We start from the raw sequence: 26,813 nt of genomic DNA, 5'->3' as shown, positions 1-26,813 counted from the left end.
ACCTCTGTTGTAAGCGTAGAAGAGGAGAAATTCAGTAATGTTTACCCATAAGGGTTCTCTATGCTGGCTGCCAGGTGGAAAAGGACATTGCTTATAACAATTGCTGACAGGGAGCTAAGATGGAGGCTCCCACTTACATTCTAAAGAGGTTTGCGTTTCTACATTTAATTGTTTGTTTTGCTACTCACACACTTATTCAGGATATTAATCCCTTCAGTGCCAGAGGTGTACCACACATGCTTGTCATATCTCAGAGGTTAAGCATCCCAGAAAGTAAGATTTTCCATTAAAAAATAAATCTGTCTATTCTAATCTATTTGATTAAAAAAAAAAATGGAATGTTTAGCATTTTTAATGTTTTTGAGGACATCTGATAATTCAGAATCCATAAAAAAAAACCGAGTGTTTACTGAAATTCCACTGCTTCATCTTTCACTTTTCACCCTGCCCAGGTCCTGGTGAACACGGTGTGCTGCCTTTTGATGTTGGTGGCAAAGGTGATCCAGCATGTGGTGTTTGGTCCGCTCCGTGTTAGTGAGAGACAGGTGAGTGGAACCTGCATTGTGCTATGTTTTGTAATTGCCCAGGCCGTACTTTTCTTGAAACCAGAGTATGCTAATCTTGTTTATTAACATATTGACACCCATTTTTCTTTTATTTAAATCCTGTAAATTCTATCTATCTATCTATCTATCACAATTCTCTTATAAATCCAAAGACCCAAGTGAATGGGTTTTAATGGCCATAAGAAAAGATGCTGTGCCAGCATTTCCTTTAAGAAATGTCAGCAGAGCAACGCAGTGTACATCTGTGCAGTTTGTAAGGAAATCATGCATGCATTTTGTCCGTGCAACATATATTCCACCCCCCTCCCCACCATGTGTACAGTCTCCTTTGACATTTATAAAGAACAGTGGCACAGTGTCAAAAAAAACTAAACACTAAGGGGATCGTGTTACCATAAAAACATTTAATTATGCATGCTCCTTGTTGTGTAGAACAAAAATATGCATTGAATTAGCAAAGTATAAGCTGATCCAGGGACTGCTTCGTATGGGTAGGGTGCCATGCACTCACTAACTCTGCATACCTTTACAGTGCAGGCTAATGGCAGTGGGAACTCACACTCATGCTTCCTATGTAAATACAGTAATGTTGTTGTCTTTAGATTGTCTGAATCCTGGCGTGTGCGTGCGTGTGTGTGTGTGTGTGTGTATATATATATATATATATATATATATCAGGGTTCTAAATCACAACATGTCGGTTAGAAGAATTAATAGTCCTGGCACTAAAGCCTTTTCCTTTCTTCTTCTGTTCTTATAGCACCTGAAGGACAAGTTTTGGAACTTCATTTTTTACAAATTCATCTTCATATTCGGTGTGTTAAATGTCCAGACTGTGGAGGAAGTTGTCCTGTGGTTTTTGTGGTTTGCAGCCTTAGTGTTTCTCCATCTTATGGTCCAGCTTTGCAGAGATAGATTTGAATATGTAAGTATAACTATACTAATAAAATATAAGCTTGTGGAGGTGGGAGTAGAGCCTTGAAATGTCTAGAAATACATACACTTTTACTCACATTTATTGGAGTCTTCTTGTGGCTCCCAATAAGTAGCTTGGAGTGGTACAATCCCCACTCTTGCATATATTGGTGGCTGGAGTCCTCACCGTGGTAGTATGTGAGTGAGAACTGAAGCAGAATATAGTGCACATTGTTACTCAAGTCGTTGCAAATAAATGGAAATGTGTTCCTTGGTTTGGAGCTAAAGGAATGTTTGTTTTTGCTCAATCCACAAAGCTTGGAGGATACATTCCCCACCCCCTGGATCATCCTGCTTTATTCACCTGCAGTCTGGACATTGTAATCCGTGATGGGAATGTACCACCCAAGCATATCCTTTATCATTGGCAAGTCATAGCATGAGCTATGCTTTAATATGTTAAAGACCAGGTCTGACTCTATGTCTTGGTATTTTATATACACGCAGTTATCATGCAGTCACTTTTCTCTATGTAAACTCATACAGCAGTTGCCATGGAAACAAATGGAGTGTTCACGCTGTTTGCTCCACAAAACCAACACTGGTTTCCTGTCTTCCAGCTGTCCTTCTCTCCCACCACCCCGATGAGTTGTCACGTACGTGTTTTGGTCCTTCTGAGCACCATGTTTCTGGCATGCTGCGGCCTAGCTGTATTGTGTGGACTAGCCGGTTATGCACATGGCATGCACACGCTGGCATTCATGGCTGCCGAGGTTAGTATATAATGTACTGCGTACAGTAACCAGCATAACCATTACATGTAATTAACTACAGCTGTGATATAGAAACTGTGAGGTTTTTTTTTTTTTTTGTGCTTTCATCTGCTTTTTCTAATTCAATATAAATAATATATGTAAATTAATAAATTGTAAATTAGTACATTGATTTAATAAATATATCTCAATAGCAAATGTCTATGTATACATATAAAAACATTTTAGTTGATAAACCCAATGTGCAATTACAAGCCAGGGTGTAACAATATATAAAGTGCAGAAATTCAATTAGTGAATCACTCTAATAAATCGACTTACAGACAAATGCTTAATGGAAGATAACAGTAGGAAATGCTCCTGGGCTAAAAAAAACAAAAGAAAAAGAACCGAGTAAAACTGTTTAAAATATAAAAGGAAGGGAGAGAGTGAGGGGGTTTAGGATGACTCTCACAGACAGGGAGAAGTTATGTACTGCTCAGAACAATGCAGCTCCTCCGTTAACTAGATCCACATGTACAGGAAATAACCTTTATTTCAAACCGGCAAAACGAGGACAGCCCACAATTTCACTTTTTTATTCCACAATTTTTATTTTTATTTTTTTACTTTATATAAAATAAATCATTATAATAGAAGTTCCTTAATGGCCTAAAATATATTTAGTTTTCTTGTTTTGATGAAGTGCTTTATAGTGCATTTCGTTTCAGAAACCTAACAATAACCCTTTATTATGTCGTTCACTGTTAATTACATTTATAGATGCGTGATATCATTGTGGACTAATTCAGCCATAAAACAGATTTTTATTTTCCCTAGATTTACTAGGTCCGCTGTTAAAATGCAGCAACCATTTTACTGACTTGTTTTATCACTATTTCTTAAAGGGGAACGTTCCGAGATTTAGTATGTGTGTATAAAAAAAACTTCACACCACAACATTTACTAGTTTAATGCCTATTCATTTTCATGGAATACAATGGATTTGCCTTTTGAGTAGTTGATTTGTATTTAAAGCTGTGATGGGAGCTCAGTATGCTAAATATGCCGACATAGTTGCTTTAGGGAATTTAGTTTTCCTTGATTAATGCTCTATTAAGAAGCAGAATATACTAACAGTGCTTAAAGGGACACTCCAGGCATCAATACAACGTGATGCCTTTTACAGGATGTGGCCTCATTAATATGATGTATTTTTTTTTGCGTGATCACATCGTTATAGTTTTTGCATAAAATAAATGTTTTGCAGAATGCTACACCATAAGCCTGCCTCTTTAGCCACAACCCTCACTCTCACAGACTTCCTTTTTAAAAATGTATGTACACAGCTCGGCCATTGTCAGTACTGAATGATCTGAACAGCAAAACGGTTGCATTAGAATGAGATGACACCCAGGGGGACATATAATAAGGGCATCACTACCTGTTTGTAGTTTCCCTGAGTGTCTGCAGCCAGGCTGTGAATTAAAATCTGCTCACTCTGAGCTGTGTTAATACGTTGTGTAAAGGGAGTCTTTCCGACTTGAGGCTGTGTGGCTATGGAGAAGGGCTTATGGTGAAGCATTCTGCAAAACATTTATTTATTTTATGCAAAAACAATTAAGATTTGAGCATGGAAAAAAATGCAGCATGTTAGTGTGCCAAAATCTATCAAATGCATTAAAGTTCTATTGGTGCCTGGAGTGTCCCTTTAATCTCATTGTGTTATCGTTGTTGAACACTTAATGGAGGTTCTAGGAGAATTAACATACCTTTCTTTAATATGTAACATTACACTACAGTGTACCAAATTGTGTTTCAAGTTCTGCACTTTTTTTGGTGAGGCTGCGAGTTTTTATTTTATATTTGTTCTTTCTTTTTCTTTTTTACTTTTTTTACATTTTTGTTTTTTCTTTTTTATGTTCAAGTGCATGCATTGGCAGATTTCCTAGATACTGCTTACAAAAGGGCATAAGTACTGCAGACACCCTTCAATATTTGAATTTGTCTTACTGATGTATGATGGGACATGGGACAAACTTAGCCTCGTCTACTTGAATCCCTAAAATTAAATAAATCTTTGTTTTCCATTCTCCTGCCTCCACCAGACCACAACAAATTGCACATCAGGGACTGGTAGGAGCTGGTGTTTACAAACCCCAAAGCAGGAGTTATCCCTCAAATTATCAATGCACATGTTCACTCTGTTGTTACACTCTAGCAAATGCCTTATCTGTATTGCATACCAACATTTTCTGATTTATGTTTGTACATACCTATATCTTATATTTTATTTTATTTTTGTAATGTTTTTAGCATTTTGTGTCTGTAGTACCACCTGAGCATTTGAATTTTTTTACAATCTGTAATAGAAAAAGAAAAAAAAAAGGCCACAAGATATCCCCTTGTGGTTCTGTTGGCCATGGTAAATGTATTGATTTTCCTGTGTTCCATTAGATAATTGATGGGCAGTACATGACGTTACAACAGTTCCACTCTTCATTAAGTGTTTGCTTTAATTATTAAATACACCCCTTGTTCTCTTCGTCCTGGTTTCAGGTTCATTCAGTTCCACCATTCCTGCAAATGTCCTATCTCATCCTAAGTCATTTTAGTAGATGATCCCTGTGCCTCAGTCCTTTTTAAAGCAAAATGAAAAGGTCAGATCTCTGTGACCTGGGGATTTGTGTAGGAAAAAGATTTCCTTTTGGAAAAGCAATATTTGTGGGTGTCTTTGCTCTCTATGTATTCTGCCACCAGGCAACCTCGTACGTTTTACTGCTGACCACTAACCGTAACTTTTCTTTTTAGTGTGTATTGGTGACAACTCGAACAGCGCATGTCATCTTACGGTATGTCCATTGCTTCTATTATTCATTGATCATGTACAAATCTGTATTTCATAATCCGCTTTGGTTCAGTTGGGGCTTAGTATCAGGATATATTAAATACTGTGTACTGACTTTCCAGACCACTGACTTCTATTCCAGATGGTCTGTGATATGGAATGTGACATACATATTTTATTAGTTTTCATTTTACACTGATTATTACTGGCTGATTTTGTTAGCCAGTAATAAGAGATGTGGTCCTAGGTTACTAGGAGAGCTGTATATTAGACACCACATGGATGTTTTTTTTTATTGGAGACAGGAACTTCATACTGGGCCAGAGGGATTGTATCTGGCTCATGTGTTACAGAATAAGGGGAAACTATAGTGCCAAGGACTCCCCACCCTCTGTGGGGAAGAAGGGGCTAAAAACCCCTTCTGTCACTTACCTGGGTCCAGCACCGAAGTCCCTCGGTGCTGGCTCGGGTCTGCCTTCACACCTCCACTGCCTCTGTCAGCCGGCGGGTGAGACCTAATACGCGTCAATGGCTACACTCGCATTAGGATTTCTCTATAGGAAAGCGTTTTTCAATGCCGGTGACGCTGGAAGTCCTCATGCATAGAAGGACGATGTCCAGCATTAGGTGACCAAAAGTCGTCTAACCACCCGGAAGACCCTCTAGTGGCTGTTTGGTAGACAGCCACTAGAGGAGGAGTTAACCCAAGCAGGTAATTATTGCAGTTTATTAAAAAACTGCAATAATTGCATGCCTAGGGTTAAGGGTGATGGGACACTACACCCAGACCATTTCAGTGAGCTGAAGTGGTGTGGGTGCCTATTGTTTCCCTTTAAGATCTATGCCCCCTTGACTTTCAACACATTTTATTCATATATTGGAATTATATTTGTCATGAACTAGGAGCCAGGTGAACCTTTGACAACTACTTATTCCAGGTCCACTATGTAAAGCTGCTCTTACAGGTGAATGGATGCCTTTGTTCTGGAAACCTTTTCAGGGTCATTTACTAAACTGAGGATACAAAGTGAATTTAAAATGTTATGAACAAAGTAGCTGAACTTAAAGAATAGCTGACTTAGAGAATATTTCCAGTTTGGCTATTTTGACCTTAAATTTGAAATTCACTTTGAATTCTCACTATAGGGAATAACCCTGTTTGTGTTCTAAATCCTTTCATATCACGTTTACACGACCTTTCTGTGTTATTCATACCTAGCTAAGAACTACTTGTACTTCCAGATGATCTGCACTAGATATGATTAATAATGAGATTTGTGTGTCATTGTATGTGAAGGGCAGGCTAATTGAGCTGTTGTCCGTTCTCTGCACTCTCTTGCAACCTGTTTTTTGCTCTCCTTAAGTTTAAAGGGTAATCCACACATGGACCCCTTACTCAAGTTGCCTAGAGAGATATCTGCTATACAGTAAGGGGGAAAAGGTATTTGATCCCCTGTTGATTTTGAACGTTTGCCCACTGACAAAACAATGATTAGTCTATAATTTTAATGGTAGGTGTATTTTAACAGTGAGAGACAGAATAATAAAAAACATAAGCCAGAAAAACGCATGTTATAAATTGATTTGCATGTCAATGAGTGAAATAAGTATTTGACCCCTTCGTACTTGGTGGCAAAACCTTTGTTGGCAATCAGTGAGGTCAGACGTTTGTTGTAGTTGGCCACCAGGTTTGCACACATTTCAGGAGGCATTTTGTCCCACTCCTCTTTGCAGATCCTCTCCAAGTCATTAAGGTTTCGAGGCTGACATTTGGCAACTCGAACCTTCAGCTCCCTCCACAGATTTTCTTTGGGATTAAGGTCTGGAGACTGGCAAGGCCACTCCAGAACCTTAATGTGGTTCTTCTTGAGCCACTCCTTTGTTGCCTTGGCTGTGTGTTTTGGGTCATTGTCATGCTGTAATACCCATCCACAACCCATTTTCAATGCCCTGGCTGAGTGGGTTCTCACCCAAGATTTGAGGGTACATGGCCCGTTCATCGTCCCTTTGATGCGGTGCAGTTGTCCTGTCCCCTTAGCAAACAAAACACCCCCAAAGCATAATGTTTCCACCTCCATGTTTGACGGTGGGGATGGTGTTCTTGGGGTCCTAGGCAGCATTCCTTCTCCTCCAAACACAGCAAGTTGAGTAGATGCCAAAGAGTTGGATTTTGGTCTCTTCTGACTACAACACTTTCACCCTGTTCTCCTCTGAATCATTCAGATGTTCATTGGCAAACTTCAGACAGGCCTGTACATGTGCTTTCTTGAACAGAGGGGGACCTTGCGGGTGCTGTAGGATTTCAGTCCTTCACGGCGTAGTGTTACCAATTGTTTTCTTGGTAACTATGGTCCCAGCTGCCTTGAGATCATTAACAAGATCCTCCTGTGTAGTTCTGGGCTGATTCCTTACCGTTCTCATGATCATTGAAACTCCACAAGGTGAGATCTTGCATGGAGCAGCAGAACGAGGGAAACCTAATGTTATTTTGTTTCTTCCATTTGCAAATAATCGCACCAACTGTTGTCACCTTCTCACCAAGCTGCTTGGCAATGGTCTTGTAGCCTATTCCAGCCTTGTGTAGGTCTACAATCTTGTCCCTGACATTCATGGACAACTCTTTGGTCTTGGCCATAGTGGAAAGTATGGAATCTGATTGATGATTGCTTATGTGGACAGGTGTCTTTAAGAGAGTGCTCCTAATCTCAGCTTGTTACCTGTATAAAAGACACCTGGAAGCAGGGGCGGGCTGGGCCGGGGGGCAGGGAGGCAATTGCCCCCCAGGCCGCCCGAAATTCTTTTAGGACCGGCCGCAGTGGGCCGGCCCTTTAAATGCTGCAGCCGCCGAGCGCTCTGTAAAGAGCGCTCAGACGGCTGCAGCTGCTTTTTCCTCCCTCCCCTCCCCTGTAGCGTGGCCGCCAAGCTGCTTTCCGGTCCGCGGTCCCGGCCGGAGTGACAGGAAGGTGCACACTTAGTGTGCACCTTCCTCTCAGTCCGGCCGGGTACAGGAAACAGAAACTCCTGTTCCGCGCGGAGTTTCTGTTTCCTGTAACCGGCCGGACTGACAGGAAGTGCACACTCAGTGTGCACCTTCCCATCACTCCGGCCGGGACCGCGGACCGGAGACTAGCTCGGCCACACTACAGGGGAGGGGGTAAGAAGAAGAGGGGAGGGGGAGAGAATAAGAGGAGAGGAGGGGAGGGGGGGAGAGAATAAGGAGGGGGGGAGAATAAGAGGAGGGGGGAGAGAATAAGAGGAGGGGAGGGGGGGAGAGAATAAGAGGAGGGGAGGGGGGGAGAGAATAAGAGGAGGGGAGGGGGGGGAGAGAATAAGAGGAGGGGAGGGGGGGAGAGAATAAGAGGAGGGGAGGGGGGGGAGAGAATAAGAGGAGGGGAGGGAAGGGAGAATAAGAGGAGGGGAGGGGGGAATAAGAGGAGGGGAGGAGGGAGAGAATAAGGGGAGGGAGAGAATAAGGGGAGGGGGAGAATAAGGGGAGGGGGAGAATAAGAGGAGGGGAGGGGGGGAGAATAAGAGGAGGGGAGGGGGGAGAAGAAGAGGAGGGGAGGGGGGAGAAGAAGAGGAGGGGAGGGGGGAGAAGAAGAGGGGAGGGGGGAGAGTAAGAAGAGGGGAGGAGAGTAAGAAGAGGGGAGGGGGAGAGTAAGAGGAGGGGAGGGGGGAGTAAGAAGAGGGGAGGGGGGAGAGTAAGAAGAGGGGAGGGGGAGAGTAAGAAGAGGGGAGGGGGGAGTAAGAAGAGGGGAGGGGGGAGAGTGAGAAGAGGGGAAGGGGAGAGTAAGAAGAGGGGAGGGGGGGAGTAAGAAGAGGGGAGGGGGAGTAAGAAGAGGGGAGGGGGAGTAAGAAGAGGGGAGGGGGAGAGTAAGAGGAGGGGAGGGGGGAAAGTAAGAGGAGGGGAGGGGGGAGAGAATAAGAGGAGGGGAGGGGGGGAGAGAATAAGAGTTGGGGAGGGGGGAGAGAATAAGAAGAGGGGAGGGAAGGGAGAACAAGAGGAGGGGAGGGGGGAGAATAAGAAGAGGGGAGGGGGGAGAGAATAAGGGGAGGGGGAGAATAAGAGGAGGGGGAGAATAAGAGGAGGGGGAGAATAAGAGGAGGGGGGAGAAAAAGAGGAGGGGGGAGAAAAAGAGGAGGGGGGAGAAAAAGAGGAGGGGGGAGAAAAAGAGGAGGGGGAGAATAAGAGGAGGGGAGGGGGGAGAATAAGAGGCGGGGAGGGGGGGGGAGTAAGAAGAGGGGAGGGGGGGAGAGTAAGAAGAGGGGAGGAGAGTAAGAAGAGGGGAGGGGGGAGAGAGCAAGAAGGGGGAGAGTAAGAAGAGGGGAGGGGGGAGTAAGAAGAAGAGGGGGGTAAGAAGAAGAGGGGGGAGTAAGAAGAAGAAGGGGGGTAAGAAGAAGAAGGGGGGTAAGAAGAAGAAGGGGGTAAGAAGAAGAAGGGGGGGTAAGAAGAAGTAGGGGGATGTAAGAAGAAGTAGGGGGATGTAAGAAGAAGTAGGGGGATGTAAGAAGAAGTAGGGGGGTGTAAGAAGAAGAATGGGGTCAGAAGAAGAAGGGGTTAAGAAGAAGAAGGGGTTAAGAAGAAGTGGGGGTAAGAAGAGGGGTAAGAAGAAGAAGGGGGAGTAAGTAGAAGTAGGAGGGTTAAGAAGAAGAAGGGGGAGTAAGAAGAAGAAGAAGGGGGGAGTAATAAGAAGAAGGGGGTAAGAAGAACAAGGGGGAGTAAGAAGAACAAGGGGGGAAGTAAGAAGAACACAGGGAGGAGGGGGTAAGAAGAACACGGGGGGGTGAGGAGAACACAGAGAGGGAGGAGTGAGAAGAACACAGGGAGGGTGGAGGGGGGGATGAGAAGAGCACAGGGAGGGTGGGTGAGTGTGAGAAGAGACCGCTAGGGGAGGGTGGGGGTGAGGAGAGACCACTAAGGGGCAGGGGAGAGCTCTAAGGGACAGAAGGGACAGCTCTATAGGACAGGGGGCAAGACAGGGAGCTCTTTCACACTACGCGCACACACACACACACACAATGCATCCCTATACATACACAGAAACACACAATGCATCCCTATACATACACAGAAACACAACATGCTTCCCTTACACACATAGAAACACACAATGCATCCATTACACACACACACACACACAATGCAACCCTTACACACAAAGACAATGCATCATTTGCACACATACACAGAAACATACAATGCAAACCCTTACACACACATGCAAACACACACACTGTTTTTCTTACATACACACAGAAACACAATGCATCTCTTACACTCAATGCACACACATACAGACACACACCTTGCATCCCTTATGCATACAACACAGATTCACACAATGCATCCCTTACACACAACCAGAAACACATAATACCGTACATCCCTTATACACAAATACACACTGCTTCCACTACACACAAACACACTGCATCACCTGCACAAACTGGTATCCCTATAAACTAAATACCATAAGCACACATATTAGATCCTCTACAATAACTCATAACACATCCCCTACACACTCCACTCCCTGTGAGCGAACTCATGGGTGGGTGGAACATATAAGTGGACTTATGAGTGGGCCTTATGGGCATACCCACCGTCAGGCCCTGGGGCCCAGACCTTGAGCTGTGTAAGAGGCCCCCCAAAAAATGGAGCTGCTTCTAATTCTCCCAGAACATTGAATTTTGTGACCACAGTTGCAAACAGCCTCCAGAGATCCTGTTCTACACCAGACCAATGGAGCCAAACTGCAGCTCATCATCATCCTCTTCTAATTGTAAGTAGGCAATCTAGTATATTATTAGTGACACTAATCTATAATTTACCTCACATTAAAGGGACACTATAGCTTAATGAAGTGGTTGTGGTGTCTATAGCTGGTCCCTGCAGGCTTTTTAATGTAAACACACACTGTGTGCAGCACTGGCGTTAGTTCATATGGCAGATCATATGGGTGGGGCATTGTGATGTCACATGGGGGGGCGGCAAATTTATATTTTGTCTAGGGCGGCAAAAATCCTTGCACCGGCTCTGATCCTGGGCAGGTGCACCAGTCTACTGGTGACCCACAGGAGGGGAGTTCACTGATTGCACTGCACTCTCCTCCTGCCCAGACCCATCTTGACCGCAGTGCAAGTGCCCTCTGCCCTCTGCCCCTAATTTACAGTGGCTCACACTCACAACAAGAAGTGCCTGGAGCCCTTTGCAGAGACGGAAACAAAGAGGTTCTGCGGCAGCTGGCCGTCCTGCAAGCATTACATTAAACAGCTGTTCCCCATGCAGCCACAAGTGGCGTTGTGCTGGGAGACTGATTACTCTTCACTTCCTCCCAGCCTACAGAGCAGCGCATGGGGGAGAGAGAGGAGGAGGCATGATTTAATCTTACAAAAAATCCTCTAAGCAAACCTTTATAAATTTGGGGGGATCAGCTCTGTTTCCACAGTTTATTGGTGTTTACTCTGATGTCTGTATTAATATTGAGGGATGTCTAAGTAGTAACGTCAGTGTGTGTCAGCAGGGCCAGCCGTTGGGGTGGGCAAGCTGTGCGGTCACGCAGGGTGCCATAACAACAGAGGCACCTGGCGGCCAACACAGCTCACAAGTTGGGTACACCAGCATATTTAGTTTAAACGATTCGCTGGTGGTCCACTGGTGCGCACCAGCAGTAGGTGCAGTCAGATCATATCCTCTCCCTCGTGGTTCCAGCGCTCAGTTAGTGAGTCAGAGCACAGGCTCAGAGATTCTCAGCCTGTGCTCTGACAACACTGAAAGTCAGAGCCGTGAAGGAGTGGGTATGGCAAAGAGCTATAAAACCAGGAAAAGGTGGGCATGGATGGTGAACTGATTTGGTGGCGCAATGGGCCACTTGACTGGTTTTGCCCCCCAGGCCTAAGGCTGCCAGCCCTCCCCTGCCTGGAAGCCATAAATCTTGCTGATTGATAGGGAATCAAATACTTATTTCACTCATTGACGGGCAATTTGATTTATAACTTTTTTGACGTGTTTTTCTGGATTTGTTTTTTGTTATTCTGTCTCTCACTGTTAAAATACACCTACCAATAAAATTATAGACTGATCACTTCTTTGTTAGTGAGCAAATGTTCAAAATCAGCAGGGGGATCAAATACTTTTTTCCCTCCCTGTACCTCACTGACGATTCCTAGCAAGGTTGAAACAATCGTCTGGGTTTACTTGATCTCTCGTGCAGAGAGAGACGGCCTGTATTTTGGGTCTGTTCTGCCCTTTTGGGTGGAATCAGTCTAAGATGCATGGCCTGGCTCTTTTTGTAAGGGCACAAGACGTGCTAAAACCAGCTTGAGATCTGAGCGGGGACCCACTGAAGGGCAGGCTAATTGAGCTGTTGTCCGTTCTCGGCACTCTCTTGAAACTTTTTTTTTTTTGCTCTCATTGTAGGTATGTGATACATCTCTGGGATCTAAATCATGAAGGAACCTGGGAGGGCAAAGGAACATATGTATATTACACAGACTTTGTCATGGAGCTGAGCCACCTGTCTGTAGACCTAATGCATCATATTCATATGCTGGTATGTGATCGTTTGAACTCTCTGTCCTATCATTCACGTCTTCTCTTTACTACTTTCTCTCCATACCTATGTTTTACTTCACCTGTACTGCAGAAGAATTAAAGGGACATATTTTATTTCTTTATTTTTTTTTGGGGGGGGGGGGGGGGGGTTCTCTTTTCCACATGATTTTTCCATATTGCAGCCTTTCCATTGAATCTTTATTTTTTTAAATCAATCTCATAAAGTATTCTAGGCTACAAATCTCCTCTATCTTGCTGTGCTGCTCCAAATCTGGATTTGGTTAACATGTGACTTTCAGATATAAAACTTAAGAGATGCTATAGATACTATTTTATAACTATGTTCCTCTTTGATCCTTCTTTCACAGCTGTTTGGTAATATCTGGCTGTCAATGGCAAGTCTGGTAATATTCATGCAGTTGCGTCACCTCTTCCATGAGCTTCAGCGTAGACTCCGTCGCCACAAGAATTATCTGCATGTCGTAGGAAATATGGAGGCTCAGTGAGTATTTTTGTGTGTGTGTGTGTGTGTGTGCGCGCGCGCCTTATACAGCACAATTTGTGCCCCTGGAGAGTGCTCTTAAAACTAAGTGATTCAGCAGCTAAAATGTTATTATCCATCACAGTGGTGTGCTTATTGTTTGGTATGCAGGTATTACTATGAAACTATTTAAGTATTTCCATGAGCAAACACTGCTGATATTTATTTGTAAGAAAGCAGGTGTACGGACGATGGTAATTTCTGATACCTGTTACCTGTGCGTGTTTGCACATTGCAGTTTACCTTGCCTCCCATATTGAACATTTACCCATTGTGTGCTTAACAACTACAATATTTATATCGTGCAAACATGTTCTGCAGGGCCCCATCACTTATTTTACTGCTAATTTTGTCATAAGTGTACATGTTTCTTAGCACACATTTTACAGCATTGCATGTGTACTAATAATGTATGGATCGAGATGATACATGGATGTAGCTGTACTTAATGTAAACATTAAGGTGTACTTGCTGTCCTCCTCTATGTACCTAATTTGAACCATAGTTTGTTACGAAGCATGGCTAAATCTGTACAAAACTACATTCATCCATGTTTAGTCTTCATGGTGGTGTCGTCTAATAACTGGACAATTTTGGAGGATTGTTCGCTACTGATGTTTGGGGAACATAAGTATACTTATCTACATATAGTCTACTAGCTTGGGCTTTTTTTGTCTTGCAGTTTTGCTGTTGCAACTCCCGAAGAACTGGAAGCAAATAATGATGACTGTGCAATTTGTTGGGATTCTATGCAAGCTGCCCGAAAACTGCCTTGTGGGCACCTCTTCCACAAGTAGGTGTAATGTCGTATGGATGCTACTGCATGTGATGTTGATGTCATGGGTGCAGAAAAAGATGCTGAGCTGTGGATGTCATGTGGGTGAATCCTGTAGCGGTGGGCTTTGCTGGTACTGCCTGTGAGTTTGGTAATGTGAATGCTGCATGTGATATAGGTAGGACTTTCCGGAATTAAACATACTTATTTTGTGGTATCTCTACCATGTCACCATCCCCAATCACAAACCTGTAGCAAACGTAGTCATTCATTGCATTAAAAAGTGTCTTCCTAAAATATGCTGGTAAATGTAATTCCGAGTATATCAAACAAAAGCCCACAAACATAGCAACACCCTTACTGTGCCGAACAGGACTGTAACAGAACAATGGTTCTATTACTTGTATGTCATCATGTCAGGTCTATGTTGTCCCTTGTTTTGCCACAGATGCCAGGGAGCCTAACCATGCACCCATATTGCTCTATGTACAAAGCATAATTGTAGAGGTAAAGCAGACTCGGCAGGATTACATTGCGTCACAATATAGGAGTCTGGTAAAATGGTTGATGGTTTAAACACCTCCTGCAGTGCAGGAACCTCCTCTGTACACAATTAGAGAGGCAGAGTGGGGAATCTTAATGGGATTCATTGTTTTCCCCTCTGTCTGTATTACCTGTACCTGGGGTCTTCTGCTAATTAGCTTTTTATGTTTTTAATAACATTACCTGTTGACTTATGTATCTGTAATTGAATTACCTTTTAAATTAGGCTCTCTATTGTTTGAGATTTACTATGTTATAATTGATTTAATTTTCCCCTGGGCCTCTCATGCAGCTGATTGGTTACTATTGTTTGTGTTATTTGGAGAAGTGCTATATATTCTGTCTATGTACCAGAAAAACGCGTGTCCCTGATTTACCAAGAAGGAGCTTGTGTGTCTCTTGAAGCTTCGAGGTACATTGCTGTTTGTCATCCACTATAGAGAATTATCAGTGGACTAAATAGATAAAATATCCTATACGAATTGGAGCTGTCCGTGTAGTATATTCTGCAATGCCTTTGAGTTGACGTTTTTGTTTTTATTGATAAGAAAGGTGATACAAGATAACTTTTATGAATAGGACATTAAGGTTGCATTATATTATTATAGTGTGGTTTACAAAGTAGTTACAATATGATATTTACATGAGTTTACATTAGCAACAATATTGTGGGTGTGTATGCATCGCAATCGTAGGTTTACTATGTATAATGTTTCTTTTTAAAGTGAGAATGGTATGCAAATAAATTATCTGAGTATACAATTCATGAAAATGAAAAATAAGGTAAATTAATTTAAATAAACTTTAACCCCGTAAGGACCAAACTTCTGGAATAAAAGGGAATCATGACATGTCACACATGTCATGTGTCCTTAAGGGGTTAAAGACATTTAGAGCTTATGTTATATAGGTAGATGGAATCGTGTTAAGTAAAGTAATCTAATATTTATGCATTTGTAGTATGAATAGTCACTATTTATTACTTTAAAGCAGTGGTCTTCAACCGGAGGTCCGCAAGAATTTATTGCTGGTCCGCGAAAGCTTTCACCATGCTTTCACCTGGGGTGATCTGGCCCTGCTGTCTGCTCTTCTCGGGCTGGTGGGGAGATCAAAGATCTCCCTCACCGGTCTCCTGGCAGTTTAAAGGAGAGGGAGGGAGGTAGGACCCGAGAGGCTGCAGGGCAGAAGGACGCTGTGATCCTCCCGCGAACAGGCAGGTTGGAGCTTTGCCACGCATTACCATGGCAATGCTATGACACAGCGCTGTGCTCGTGGGAAGAAAATAGTGAGGTCAGCCTGAACTGCTACACCTTCCATAGCAGAGACACCAGGGCATTAACGTCCGTTTTCAGTGGGCATGGATTTCTTTAACTATGGATGATTGACTACTGCTTGCATTTCCCCTAGTTCGTGCCTGCGTTCTTGGCTAGAACAAGACACTTCGTGCCCGACTTGTCGGATGTCTTTGAATATGGCTGATAACAACAGAGGTCGAGGGGAGCAGCAGAGAGAAAACATTGACCAAAATATAATCCCTCTCACTGTGGCAGATGGACGAACCCGCCTCAATCACCATAACCACTTTTTCCATTTTGATGGTGAGTACATGCCCCAACTTGGCATGGTTCATGTGTGCGTGACATCTGATTATCATGTATCTGCAATAATTAAAAAGCATTGCGTGCCAGTTTGTGGGTCTCCAGATTATGCTTGAACAGTGACTATTAGGTGATGACCATTATTTTAATTTCTATTGTCTCCTTTCCTGTAGGTTCTCGGTTTGCCAGCTGGCTGCCAAGCTTTTCTGTGGAAGTTATGCACACAACAAATATCTTGGGAATCGCTCAAGCAACTAACTCCCAGTTAAACTCTATGGTATGGAATGATCTATTTTGGATTTTGCCGAGGCATTTTATACAGTTTCTAACTAAAGATTACTGTACAATTGGTTTAGATGGAAATTCTTGTTCTAGGATTACATTGGCTTCAAGATACTTGTTAATGGAAAACTTTCATGTTGCCTGCAAGGGTAGAATATCCTGACATCTGTTGTGTGCTCGCTAACGAAAGACTTAATCTGCACATAATTGACATTTAACAGTCCAGAACAAAGTTCCGGATCAAATCACTGAAGTGCTCATTGTGGTTGGAGTAACTCTTTAAATAGAAGAAAAGATAAATAACCAGGCACACCTGAGATTTCTTCTAAAAGACAGTCTTTTGAGACAAACTTTTAGCTCCTCTCTGAGCCTTTACCAAGCCTTACTTGATTAAGTTTTGTATCCTCTCTGAGCCTTTGTCTCCTCTCTGAGCCTTTGTCTCCAATTTTTTTGTTCCTAATTAAAGACGGTCTTTCAGAAGAAAACTCAGGTGTGCCTGGATATTTATTTTCTTTCATTTGATGTATCCAGGGATTGGCCCTCCCTTTCTGGAGCCCCCCGCAGGAAGCATTCTCCCTTTGTTGTGTATGCATTAAACTCTTGTTTTCATGCAAACAAATGAAGTAGCTCTTTAAGGCAGACTCAATATATACCCTAAATGGTGCTGACTAATGGGTAACCTATAGCTAAAGCAGGCCTGCTTATTACTTGTTGAGTGCTGATTAGACCGCAACGTGCATGCCAAGCGGAGGAGCAAAGTGTGCTTCGTTTCTGGTGATCAAAGAAATTTCCCCACAATTCTAACCATTGATCCGTGATCTTGTGATGCTTCCTGTCAGTATTCCCGAACGTCCTGTCACTTAGACAGAACGCCGGCAAAACGACCGAATTTCATCATAACAGAATGAGGTTAGTTTCTCCATTTGTGTTAGGATGCAATTCGGGACTTTGTTCGGATTGGAATTTCATTTGAATGAATGAAACTCCGATCCTATTCGTGCATCTTGCAGCCGCATAGTAGATAGCTCCCTAATTCCCACGGTATCAGGGAGCTCTCTACCAAAAGGCTGAAAGACCTAAATTGGTCTTTCAGACAAATTTACTAATACTAAGTAAAGATTACTTAGTGTTAGTAAATTCTGCCCCTACTCGCTATGCCGCAAATAGGGGCATGTCTACTAAACAGTGAGCAGTTGTGGCTCACTGTTTAAAAAAAACAAACAAAAAAAAACCTTGTGTCCCCCCTTCCAAGCCCCCACCCATGCCGCGCAAATGGTGGCTATTAAACTGAACGGGGGACCTATTCCCCCCCCCCCTCCTCCACCCACCCCTGAGCAGCGGGTGGGGGCCCTAAATGAAAATGGGGGGGACCTATTGTAGCGGCTAGCAGCATGGCTGGCACAATGTTGGGATTGCACAAATAAATGTTTTAAACTTAGATTCTCATTGTTGCACTATCATGATTTTAATGGTAGTCTACAATTTTACTAATTGAAATGAGTAAAACATTTGTGCTGTCTATTCAAATTGTGAAAATTTAGTTTCCCAAATACATTCATAGAAAAAAAAATTGAATTGCTATAAGCACCAAGACTAGCATTGTTACCTAAATACTTTGTTTATAATTATGTCATATGGGAGTGTTAAGATAGGGGAGTTATTTATTACAGTGAGAATTCAAAGTGAATTTCAGCTTTAAGGCCATCATTGCAGTTCTCCCCTTAAGGATGCTGGACGGAAAATTTCCGTCATTGCAGTTCTCCCCTTAAGGACGCAGGATGGAAAATTTCGGTCCAGTGCTAATATTAACCCCAGATTGCCGTAATCGTGGGGTTAATGTTCCTGTAGTGTGTCTTCGTGTCGGAGGCACACTACTGCAGGCAGTTTCACTGATTCAGCCCATGTGATTGCTCTGACTGGGAGTCAGAGCGATCACACTTGCTGCAGTGAAACCCGATCTGTCTCCCTGCAGCTCCGTGTGAGCTGTGAAGTGCAGAGAGACAGATCGGTGCTGATTTACACTTTTCCTGGACATATTATGTACACGTTATTATTGCCAACACCTTTTCCCCCATGATTTGCATTTTTTTTTAATATATATATATATGTCGCATCAAATTAAAGTGCTTTTTGTCATCTAAAAAACGGTATATAATATGTGTTGGTACAAAAAAATTGGAGAGATGCAAATTGCAGTTAAACACAAACAGCAAAAAATGCAAAAATTGCTTGTGTCCTTAAGGGAATGTCCAGCTTCTGAAGCTGTGTCCTTAAGCGGGTTAAGACTGTATTAATCCTCTGTGTGTTTTATTTTTGTGTTCTGCGTTTAGTTTTTTCCCCTCTATTTAAAGTTTGCTTTTTTAGGATAAAATGAGATGGAATATCAAATATAGAGTACACTAACGTGCACAGGATTATTACACCATGTCATCTCTCTTTGGTAGTTGGTACATGTTCTTTGTATATCTGTCTACAGGCACGGCAGGTCTTGGATATGTTCCCACAGGTTCCGTATCACCTGATTCTGCAAGATCTGCAGCTCACTCGATCAGTGGAGGTTACAACAGATAACATACTAGAGGGACGTATACAAGTGCCATTCCCCACACAGGTGAGCATGCATGCAAATCCAGGCTAATTTCATGTGTGTGTATTTCTTCATTGAAATATTGTTTGCTTATGAACTCTTTGACATTTTTAAGAGGCCAGAGGACGTTCGACTTGCCACTGACAACCCAGTTGAAGATGGTGAACAGACAGAGCAGGATATGCCTGCGCAGGTAAGTCATGATGTTTTAATTTGGAAAATCCACCTGTAAAGGGAGTGATCGAAGTTCAGTTTATTTTGGAACTCCTTAACCTCTTTGGTATCCTAAAATAACAGCTAGAACTGTCTCCATCAGGAAATAAACATTAGTCCCATACACAAATATTGTAACCATCCAATACGTGACAATTCTCTATGTATGATCCCACAAAGCATCTGAAGTCAGGAAGGATTTCTCTCTCTCGCTTTAAAGATGGCGATTGCCTTTTAAATCGTCAGTCTGTGAATTATTGCTAATATAATGGGGGCTTTTCTGTGAAATGTTTGGTTGAGCTCTGCTTGATTTTAATTGTGCGTGTGCGTGTGCATGTGGTTTGTTTTGTGTTAATTATAATTATAATTGTGTTAAGTTTTTAGAGTTCGCTTTCATTGAAATCTGCCAACTGACAAGTAAAATTTAATACAAATCCGATTTCTTCATCACAAAAGTACATTTGCGCATATTGAATGTACTTTTGTAATTCTGTGCTCTCTTCCTGACTTCCAGACTGAACGTGTTCCGTTGGATCTGTCCCCAAATGAGGAGGAATTTGAAGATTACAGTGAGATGGAAGCCCAACCAAGTGAAGCAGAGGACTTTGAAGTCCGAGGCAGCAGATTCTCCAAGTCTGCAGATGAGAGGCAAAGAATGCTGGTCCAGAGAAAGGAGGATATGATGCAACTTGCTAGAAGGTAACAGGAGTGGGTTGTATAGGAGAAATCGATCTACAAAAGATTATTTAAAAAGAGAAGTGCACACCTTCCGTCAGTCCCAGATTTTATTACAGTTTTGAATGTTGGATCATGTCCCTCCACCTGGGCCATGCTACCTGATGTCCTGCTTAAGAGAAACCTTTTCAATAGAGGCTGTGCCACAGCCTCGTTTCACACACTGAGTCTTCAACATTGCTTTGCACATCTGCTAGTTTAAATGGCCTACTTTTTGTTAAGATTTCTTGCCTTATTTTAGCATTCTTATCAGTGAAGAAGCCTGCATAATCGAGAACTGTTAAGTTTTGTGTTCTGGTATGCTGGTCTTTGGCAAATGCGTTATAGGTCTTTAAAAAGGAGCTGCCACTCCGTTCTTTGCACAACCTAATGGCTAACTAAAAGTTAACTATAGATCGTGATCAAATTCGCTTTGAAAAATCCTTTAAATTATGTAAATGAGCTCACTGTTGAGGTACCATACACACCTCATTATGGCAAGTGTGTATGTGTATATATGCGTATGTGCGCATGAGGCCTTTCTCAGTGTCCAGACATGCACCCAAGGCATCATGAGGTGGGGAAGTTGCTGCAGTGAATAAGTGCAGTGAAGGTAACACTGTTTTGTTTTTTTGACTTCGTCCCAGTAAATGCTGAAGTAATGTTCACTGGAAGTGACAATTAAGATTTTAAAAACCGTTCAGTAGTGACTGTTGCTCTGGTCCAGGACTTTAACGTATCTTGCGGATTAGATGGACAGGCAGTGGATATTAAAATGTACATATTGGGGGGAATAAAAAATGTTTTATGATTTCCTCTAGGCGTTATTTGAACAGAACTCCGGAAGAGGACTCCAGTGCTTCATCATCTGACAGAAATCCCAACACTACAGAATTTCCTTCAGACTCTGTATCTCTTCGCAGACGTACATTGGCAGCCGCAGCGGAACGTAGACTTCAGATGGGACAGTCTCCATAGTGACATACAGAGCACACAGATGCCAGCTGACCCTCCTCCTTGTTCTGAAGGTGCACACAGACTCCTACTGACACGGCACCTTGTTAATGAGCTACTGTAACTCACGGGCTCATATTTTGTAATCTTTTATTTTACTGCAATATGTTTAGAATATAATTGGATCTGCTGCTTGATCCCGATGCACAATTTGTGTTCGATTCCTCCAGCTGAAATGTCTACTTATTTTCCAGGAAGGGAGAATCCAAAGTGGGGAAAACTGTCAGTATTTTAGAGAACAGAAGATGCTTGTGGCGATTCTGTAACATACAGACGTCCTGTATATTGTTTACTAAAAGTATTCCCTGACCAGGGGCTACCGTAGAGTGTTCAAAGAGAAGGAACCTCAACTTCAGGCTCAACATGGTATCCCATACTGGTGATGTTTCCCAGAGAGTTAAATAGTCTTGCAAATTAAACTTATTTTTATTAACCTGCAGCTCTGGGGTTCTGCTTTTTCATAAAAACAAACAAAAAAAAAAAACTTTTGAACTTTTGTTTTTGTAGCCTATTACTAATGGACTTTTGAAAATGGTTGCAGCCAAAATATTGTAATGCTTAAAAGTGCTAAGCTGTGAAATAGAAGTATGAATCTAAATGCAGACTGAAACAGTTAGGAGGACCCATAGTGAAGACTTGCATTGGGGCGAGAAAGTGGACTATTTTTATTTTTATTATTTCCTGCAGTTTTTGGAGCCTTGGTAGATGGCAGAGTTTGGTGCTCTGCCGATCAGATTTTTATTTATTTTTTTGTCCCCCATCTACCTGTATGCTTTGTAAAAAAAACATGTGTTGAGCACTATCGCCAACTGGAATATTTGCAGGTTGATTCCTGCAAACAGGCAATATTCCCTTTGCATTCTTTATGTAGTATGTGAATGTTTCCCTTCTACATTATATCGGGCAGATTGTTTTAGAGCTTTCTGCTAAACTCCATCTCAGGATCATACCTTTTTACTAAGTGACACGTTAAACTCAGAAATTGTATCCACAGGAATGTCTGCATACTTTAGTGAGAATTCAATATTTCTCTTAAAATTTGATCACCTGTTTCATGTCGGCGGGACCCTGGTTAAAAAAAGGTATTCTTTCAACATATCGGTTGTAAAGTTTCAACTTTTGGGCAACGTAAGGAGAGAGCATGTCTGCTTCTCGATGGACAATCTAATGAATCATTGCTGAACCGCCATCAGTGAGAATGTGCAAGTGTTATAACCAGCGTGTGAATAGACATTTATACCGTGTATGAATGTTGGAGGGCTTAGGCTGCATCCAGTCTCATTCAGAAAAACCTAATGCCTCTGTTAACACGGATAATTTTGCCTTGTGATTTGGGCTTTTGCAAATGCCAGATTTTATTCTAAAAATAAAATTTTGATCAGTGCTGCGTGGTAGGTTTTACTTACATCTGCAAATATGAGTGTCAACATTTTCTTTAAATACCATCTGGATAGATGCCAAGAAATTGGAAAGTTTTTTTTATTTTTATTGAGCCAAAAAATCCCCCCCTCCACCAGACACTCATTGCCATACGTGCACCATTTATAAAGATGTTTCAGCCTGAAGTGGTTCGGACATCAATAGGACTCCGCTCAAAGTGCTCCGATAGGAAAGCTTCACTCAGAAGAGGACTATGTTGTCCGGTACAAAATAAATATCTGACTTTTTTTTTAAACATTGTCTCAATATCTTGGTTCGTAGGCCTGGGTGTCAAAATATAGCGGTAGCCTGGTTTGGATTTGCATTTACATCAGGAAAGCCACACACTGGATAATTCACTAAAATGTAAATTGTTGTGAATTAAAAGATCACTTCAAATCTTAGACCAAAAATAGCCAAACTGAAAGCATTGTGGACTTTAATTCTTCCAGTTTTACTATTTAGGCAGAACATTTTAAATGCACTTTGAATTCACCTTATCTCATACATCTGATAGTTTGTTGCAAAATAAGAAAGGTGTTTTTAAAAAGAAACTAAACACAAAAAAAATGAATTAAGTACAGAGTGAGAGAGTTATAGCAAGTACTACTTAAGTTCTGTTGAGACTAAACCTGATCGAACTCACCAGTGGTTTATGCAAATTCTAAATTTACTGTCATCATATGCATATCTGAGACGTGATGCTTGTCTGTGCTCATGTTAATGTTGTGCTTGGAATTTTGTAAGAAATCCTCTGAATTACTGTGCCCAATGTGGATGGCTCACCTTGTTCCCATATCTAGTTGGTGGACAGCAAGGAAGATTGTTCATATCAGTGCAGCTTATTTATTACATAGCTGTATGCTGACAGAATTCAAATCCTACATTATAACCAGGCACCATGCTGATGGACACTATAGGGTGACGTTTTACAGTCCATGGTTGGTTTCTGGTCATTGGTCTTTTTGTATCACAAACACTGCTTTGCTTTTAAGCCTGTGTTATAAACGGTCCTCCTTTGCTGAAATTCAGGATGAAGTCTGAAACAAGATGTCTATTTGTGCTTAAGCTTTTATTACAGGGGAGAGCCCAGTGTAATATCACTAAAAGACTTTTAGCCGCATAAATATTGCAACAAACTCTTGTGGTTATTGTGGTACTTGGAATGGCCCTGTAACAAAATACCAATAAAAGGTAGGTTTTCTACATCAGCTACATGGAAGCTTAAATTCAGTTGAACTAACCAAATAAGCTTCATGTCAATATCCAAATGAGTTAAGTTATGCCAACCAAGTGGCATCATATTGATTATATTAGGATTTTTATTCTTAAATGTGCCAGGAGCCCATCCTACACCCTGTGAGGATTGCTACGTGTTCTACGTATGTGAAATGCAAAACAAGAAAAACTGGTGATTTTGGAGAAAGAATGAGCTTGCCTTCATTTTTGAGAACAAAGCTTTATAGCAACAAGGGAATATTCCAAAGTGGAACAGTCACCAATGGTGCATTCCTATAGTTAGCTCCACCATTACAGCTTAAATTGCTTGTTTTATAAAAACAAACCAACTCCAGCATGGCCATTCTAGGTGGCATGTATAAAGTATGTACGAATTATTGTGATTTTATAAAACTGCTTGATATATAAATTGTAAAAACTACTAGGTATTTGAGGCTGTTCCATCCTTGAACACAGTGTTCCAGAACTTTGCCTCCTTGTGATGGGATCTTTCGCTGTTTAGGTGCAAGATTGTTCACAAACACAATCTTGGAAGAATTAGTACATCTAATGGACAACCGAAGGATTGGAAGAAACTGCTGAGTGGGATTGACACAATCACATAAGGAGGGTAATGGGAAATACAAAAAAAAAGGTGCGGAATATTGAATGGCATGCTAAGGTGGGAAGAGGGAAGTTGTCGCAAATGGAAAATTACAGTGGGTGGCTGGGTATGAGAAAAGGGAGCTGGCAAGAGAGGGATATGAGCGGAATGGACATATAGGGACATCTAGGGATTGGCCTAGACATGGCGGGGGAAGGGAAAGATGTATAGATGGAAATGCTGGAAAGTGTTAAGTGGTTACTGTGAATTTGACATGATGTATATATCTGGATGACAACTGTACAGTCCTCCACAACTGCAAATGGGCACATATAGCCAGCATTTAGAGATAGTCGCAACCAGATACAGTAAGTGTGGAACCTTGCAAAATATCTTCAACTGCAAGTAGATTTCAGAAAAGAATGAGTCTTGCTGATGAGTAGATCAGATCTTCTGATGGGATGTCCATGGTGCTATTCGCAAGAGGTATAACATTGATGTCTTCAGATATAATCCGTGGAGGAATTCACCATTTCTTGTAGGGTGTCAGATGCATTGGACAGAAGGAATTGTCAATTTGGTTCTGCTTCAAGATGTCTCTTGTGGTGTATGGGGTTTGAATGCTATCTGATCTATTCCTTGTGCTATTGTTGTTTCTGGTGGTAATCTGGTATCTAGTTGTTCCTGTTGTGGTTTATTTATCTAACCTGCTGCTAAAGGTTAGAGAAGACGGCATCACACTCTGCTTGGGATGTCCTGTTGCCATCTTGATAATATTTCTTCTGACTTATACAGCTGCGATGAGGATGGTGGTAGTTCTTTTCTATATATCCATTCTGATCCTTGATTTCTGTAAATCTTATCATTTACATAGTGTTTAAATATTATTCAGGTTATAAATGTTTTTTTGTTGGCCGTGGACATCTCTTAATTTGTCCATTTACTGTAATTTATTATTTTTCATCAGTAGCATGAAGCTATAAATGAGTTGGTCCGTCCGTATGTATGTAATTAACTAACTATCCACTTGGTGGCGCACTTAACACACGTACTTGGATAAACCATAAATAACGAAACAACCAATGGAATTGCTTAATCAACTGTTTATTGGATCCCCCTAAAAAAAGCTTAGAGAAGCAGAAAAAAGCCACATCATGGCATGGTTAAGTCGTCGATAGGAGAGTAATTCAATGTTTCTTCCAATGTGTTGCTGTTTTAAAAATAACCTTCCAAGCTTCTAGCAAGCAACAGTGCAAACTCTTAAAATTATTGTATCTCCTTTCAATGACCTCAATTTAATATTTATAGATAAGCGCTTGAATTGTCTTAATATCTTTGGATTTAAGATTTTGAAAAATATTTTTCAATTTTTTTTTTTTTTGATCATTTAAATTACAAAAAAATTAAATAAATTAAGCATTTCAAAAGTTTATCCAAAAATTAAACCAAAGCCCATGTTAGCTGTTTTAGGTAGATATTTTGTGTAACCGATCAAAAAGAGACATTTTTCATGCACGTTTCCAAGAATGCTGATGTTGTCACAATTCTACTAGTGTATTCTTTGAAGCTTGGTCTCAAAGGATATTAGTCCGTTTTTGGTTTTTTCAAATACAAAGGAGTAAACAAGTGAATATACAGTAGTAAAATACGTGTGGTAGCCAAGAAATAGCTACAGACCACCAAGTGGCAACCCCTTATACCACTTATACAGAAATATTAGAAATACATACAATTGGTGGAACACACGTCTGATGATTCTAGGAAATAAAACAGAATGGCATACCGGTAGTATAATACTGTTTAGTAGAGATATATATGAAAAAAAATAGAGCAATATTACTCACAAGCCCAGAGCCAAATCAGCATATGGCTCTCATGGGAAGCGTGATGGGACGCTTAATAGGATGTCCCCATCCTTCTTCTTGTTGTTCCTTAAATGGTAGTTGGTGAAGGATGAAATATTCGGATGTCTTTCAAATTGCAGATGTATCTTTATTTGATAAATAAAAGTGGTACAATGGTATAGGATAAAAATTCCAATGTAAAAGTAATATAAATAAAAGTCCTGTATATACAGTCTGATCCAAAACGCGTTTCGCCCTGTGGTGGGGGCTTCCTCAGTTGGTGTCAGTCAGTATCTTCTGGGTAGGCTTCCTCGGCGTTCTTTTATGGCACTTCTGTGTTCTACTTCCGGGTTTGCATTACTTGTCCGCATTTGGAACGCATACTGCGTTCCACCGCCGTCTACATGCGTTCCACTTCCGGGTCGCGTACTGTGTGTCAATCGGGCGCACAATAGACGTCACTGGAACGCATGGTAGCCGGTTTATGCGTTCCACTTCGGAATATTTTGGAATTAAAGTCATTATAGAGTGTATATTTTCAAAATTTCGGAATATTTTAAAATTAAAATCATTACAAAGTGTATATTCTCAAAATTTGGTGATTACTGTGTGATATATCAATTTGTATATTCCAAACGCAATTTTATATACATATATAAAACTTGTATAATAACTAATAGCTCGGAATAAATAAGAATACAAAGCAATCTTTAAAAAATAAGGAAATTATAATGCTGTAAGGCTTAAGTTAATACATGGCATTAGAATACATGATATACATTTTGATATTGTGTTTACGTATATCTGTTATTAATAAAAATTAGT

The 26,813-nt window shown here is 41.4% G+C and overlaps 1 protein-coding gene across 3 annotated transcripts in view; it reads left to right on the top strand.

Moving 5' to 3' along the window:
- Window positions 1-22,286, top strand: part of AMFR (autocrine motility factor receptor) — a 41,048-nt gene extending 18,762 nt beyond the window's left edge. For all 3 annotated transcript variants that reach the window (XM_063438730.1, XM_063438731.1, XM_063438732.1), the window contains exons 2-14: window positions 453-545; window positions 1,327-1,491; window positions 2,102-2,254; window positions 5,045-5,085; window positions 12,502-12,634; window positions 13,005-13,138; window positions 13,860-13,970; window positions 15,903-16,093; window positions 16,267-16,370; window positions 18,852-18,986; window positions 19,078-19,155; window positions 19,690-19,874; window positions 20,711-22,286. In XM_063438730.1, the coding sequence (XP_063294800.1) occupies window positions 453-545; window positions 1,327-1,491; window positions 2,102-2,254; window positions 5,045-5,085; window positions 12,502-12,634; window positions 13,005-13,138; window positions 13,860-13,970; window positions 15,903-16,093; window positions 16,267-16,370; window positions 18,852-18,986; window positions 19,078-19,155; window positions 19,690-19,874; window positions 20,711-20,867 (1,680 nt within the window). In that variant the 3' untranslated portion in view covers window positions 20,868-22,286. The remainder of the gene's footprint in view (window positions 1-452; window positions 546-1,326; window positions 1,492-2,101; window positions 2,255-5,044; window positions 5,086-12,501; window positions 12,635-13,004; window positions 13,139-13,859; window positions 13,971-15,902; window positions 16,094-16,266; window positions 16,371-18,851; window positions 18,987-19,077; window positions 19,156-19,689; window positions 19,875-20,710) is intronic.
- The last annotated feature ends 4,527 nt before the right edge of the window (window positions 22,287-26,813 follow it).

This window comes from Pelobates fuscus, chromosome 12 (assembly GCF_036172605.1).
Source record: "Pelobates fuscus isolate aPelFus1 chromosome 12, aPelFus1.pri, whole genome shotgun sequence".
Classification (NCBI taxonomy): domain Eukaryota; kingdom Metazoa; phylum Chordata; class Amphibia; order Anura; family Pelobatidae; genus Pelobates; species Pelobates fuscus.
The sequence above is the reverse complement of the archived record's forward strand: the minus strand, read 5'-3'. Positions and strand labels throughout refer to the sequence as shown.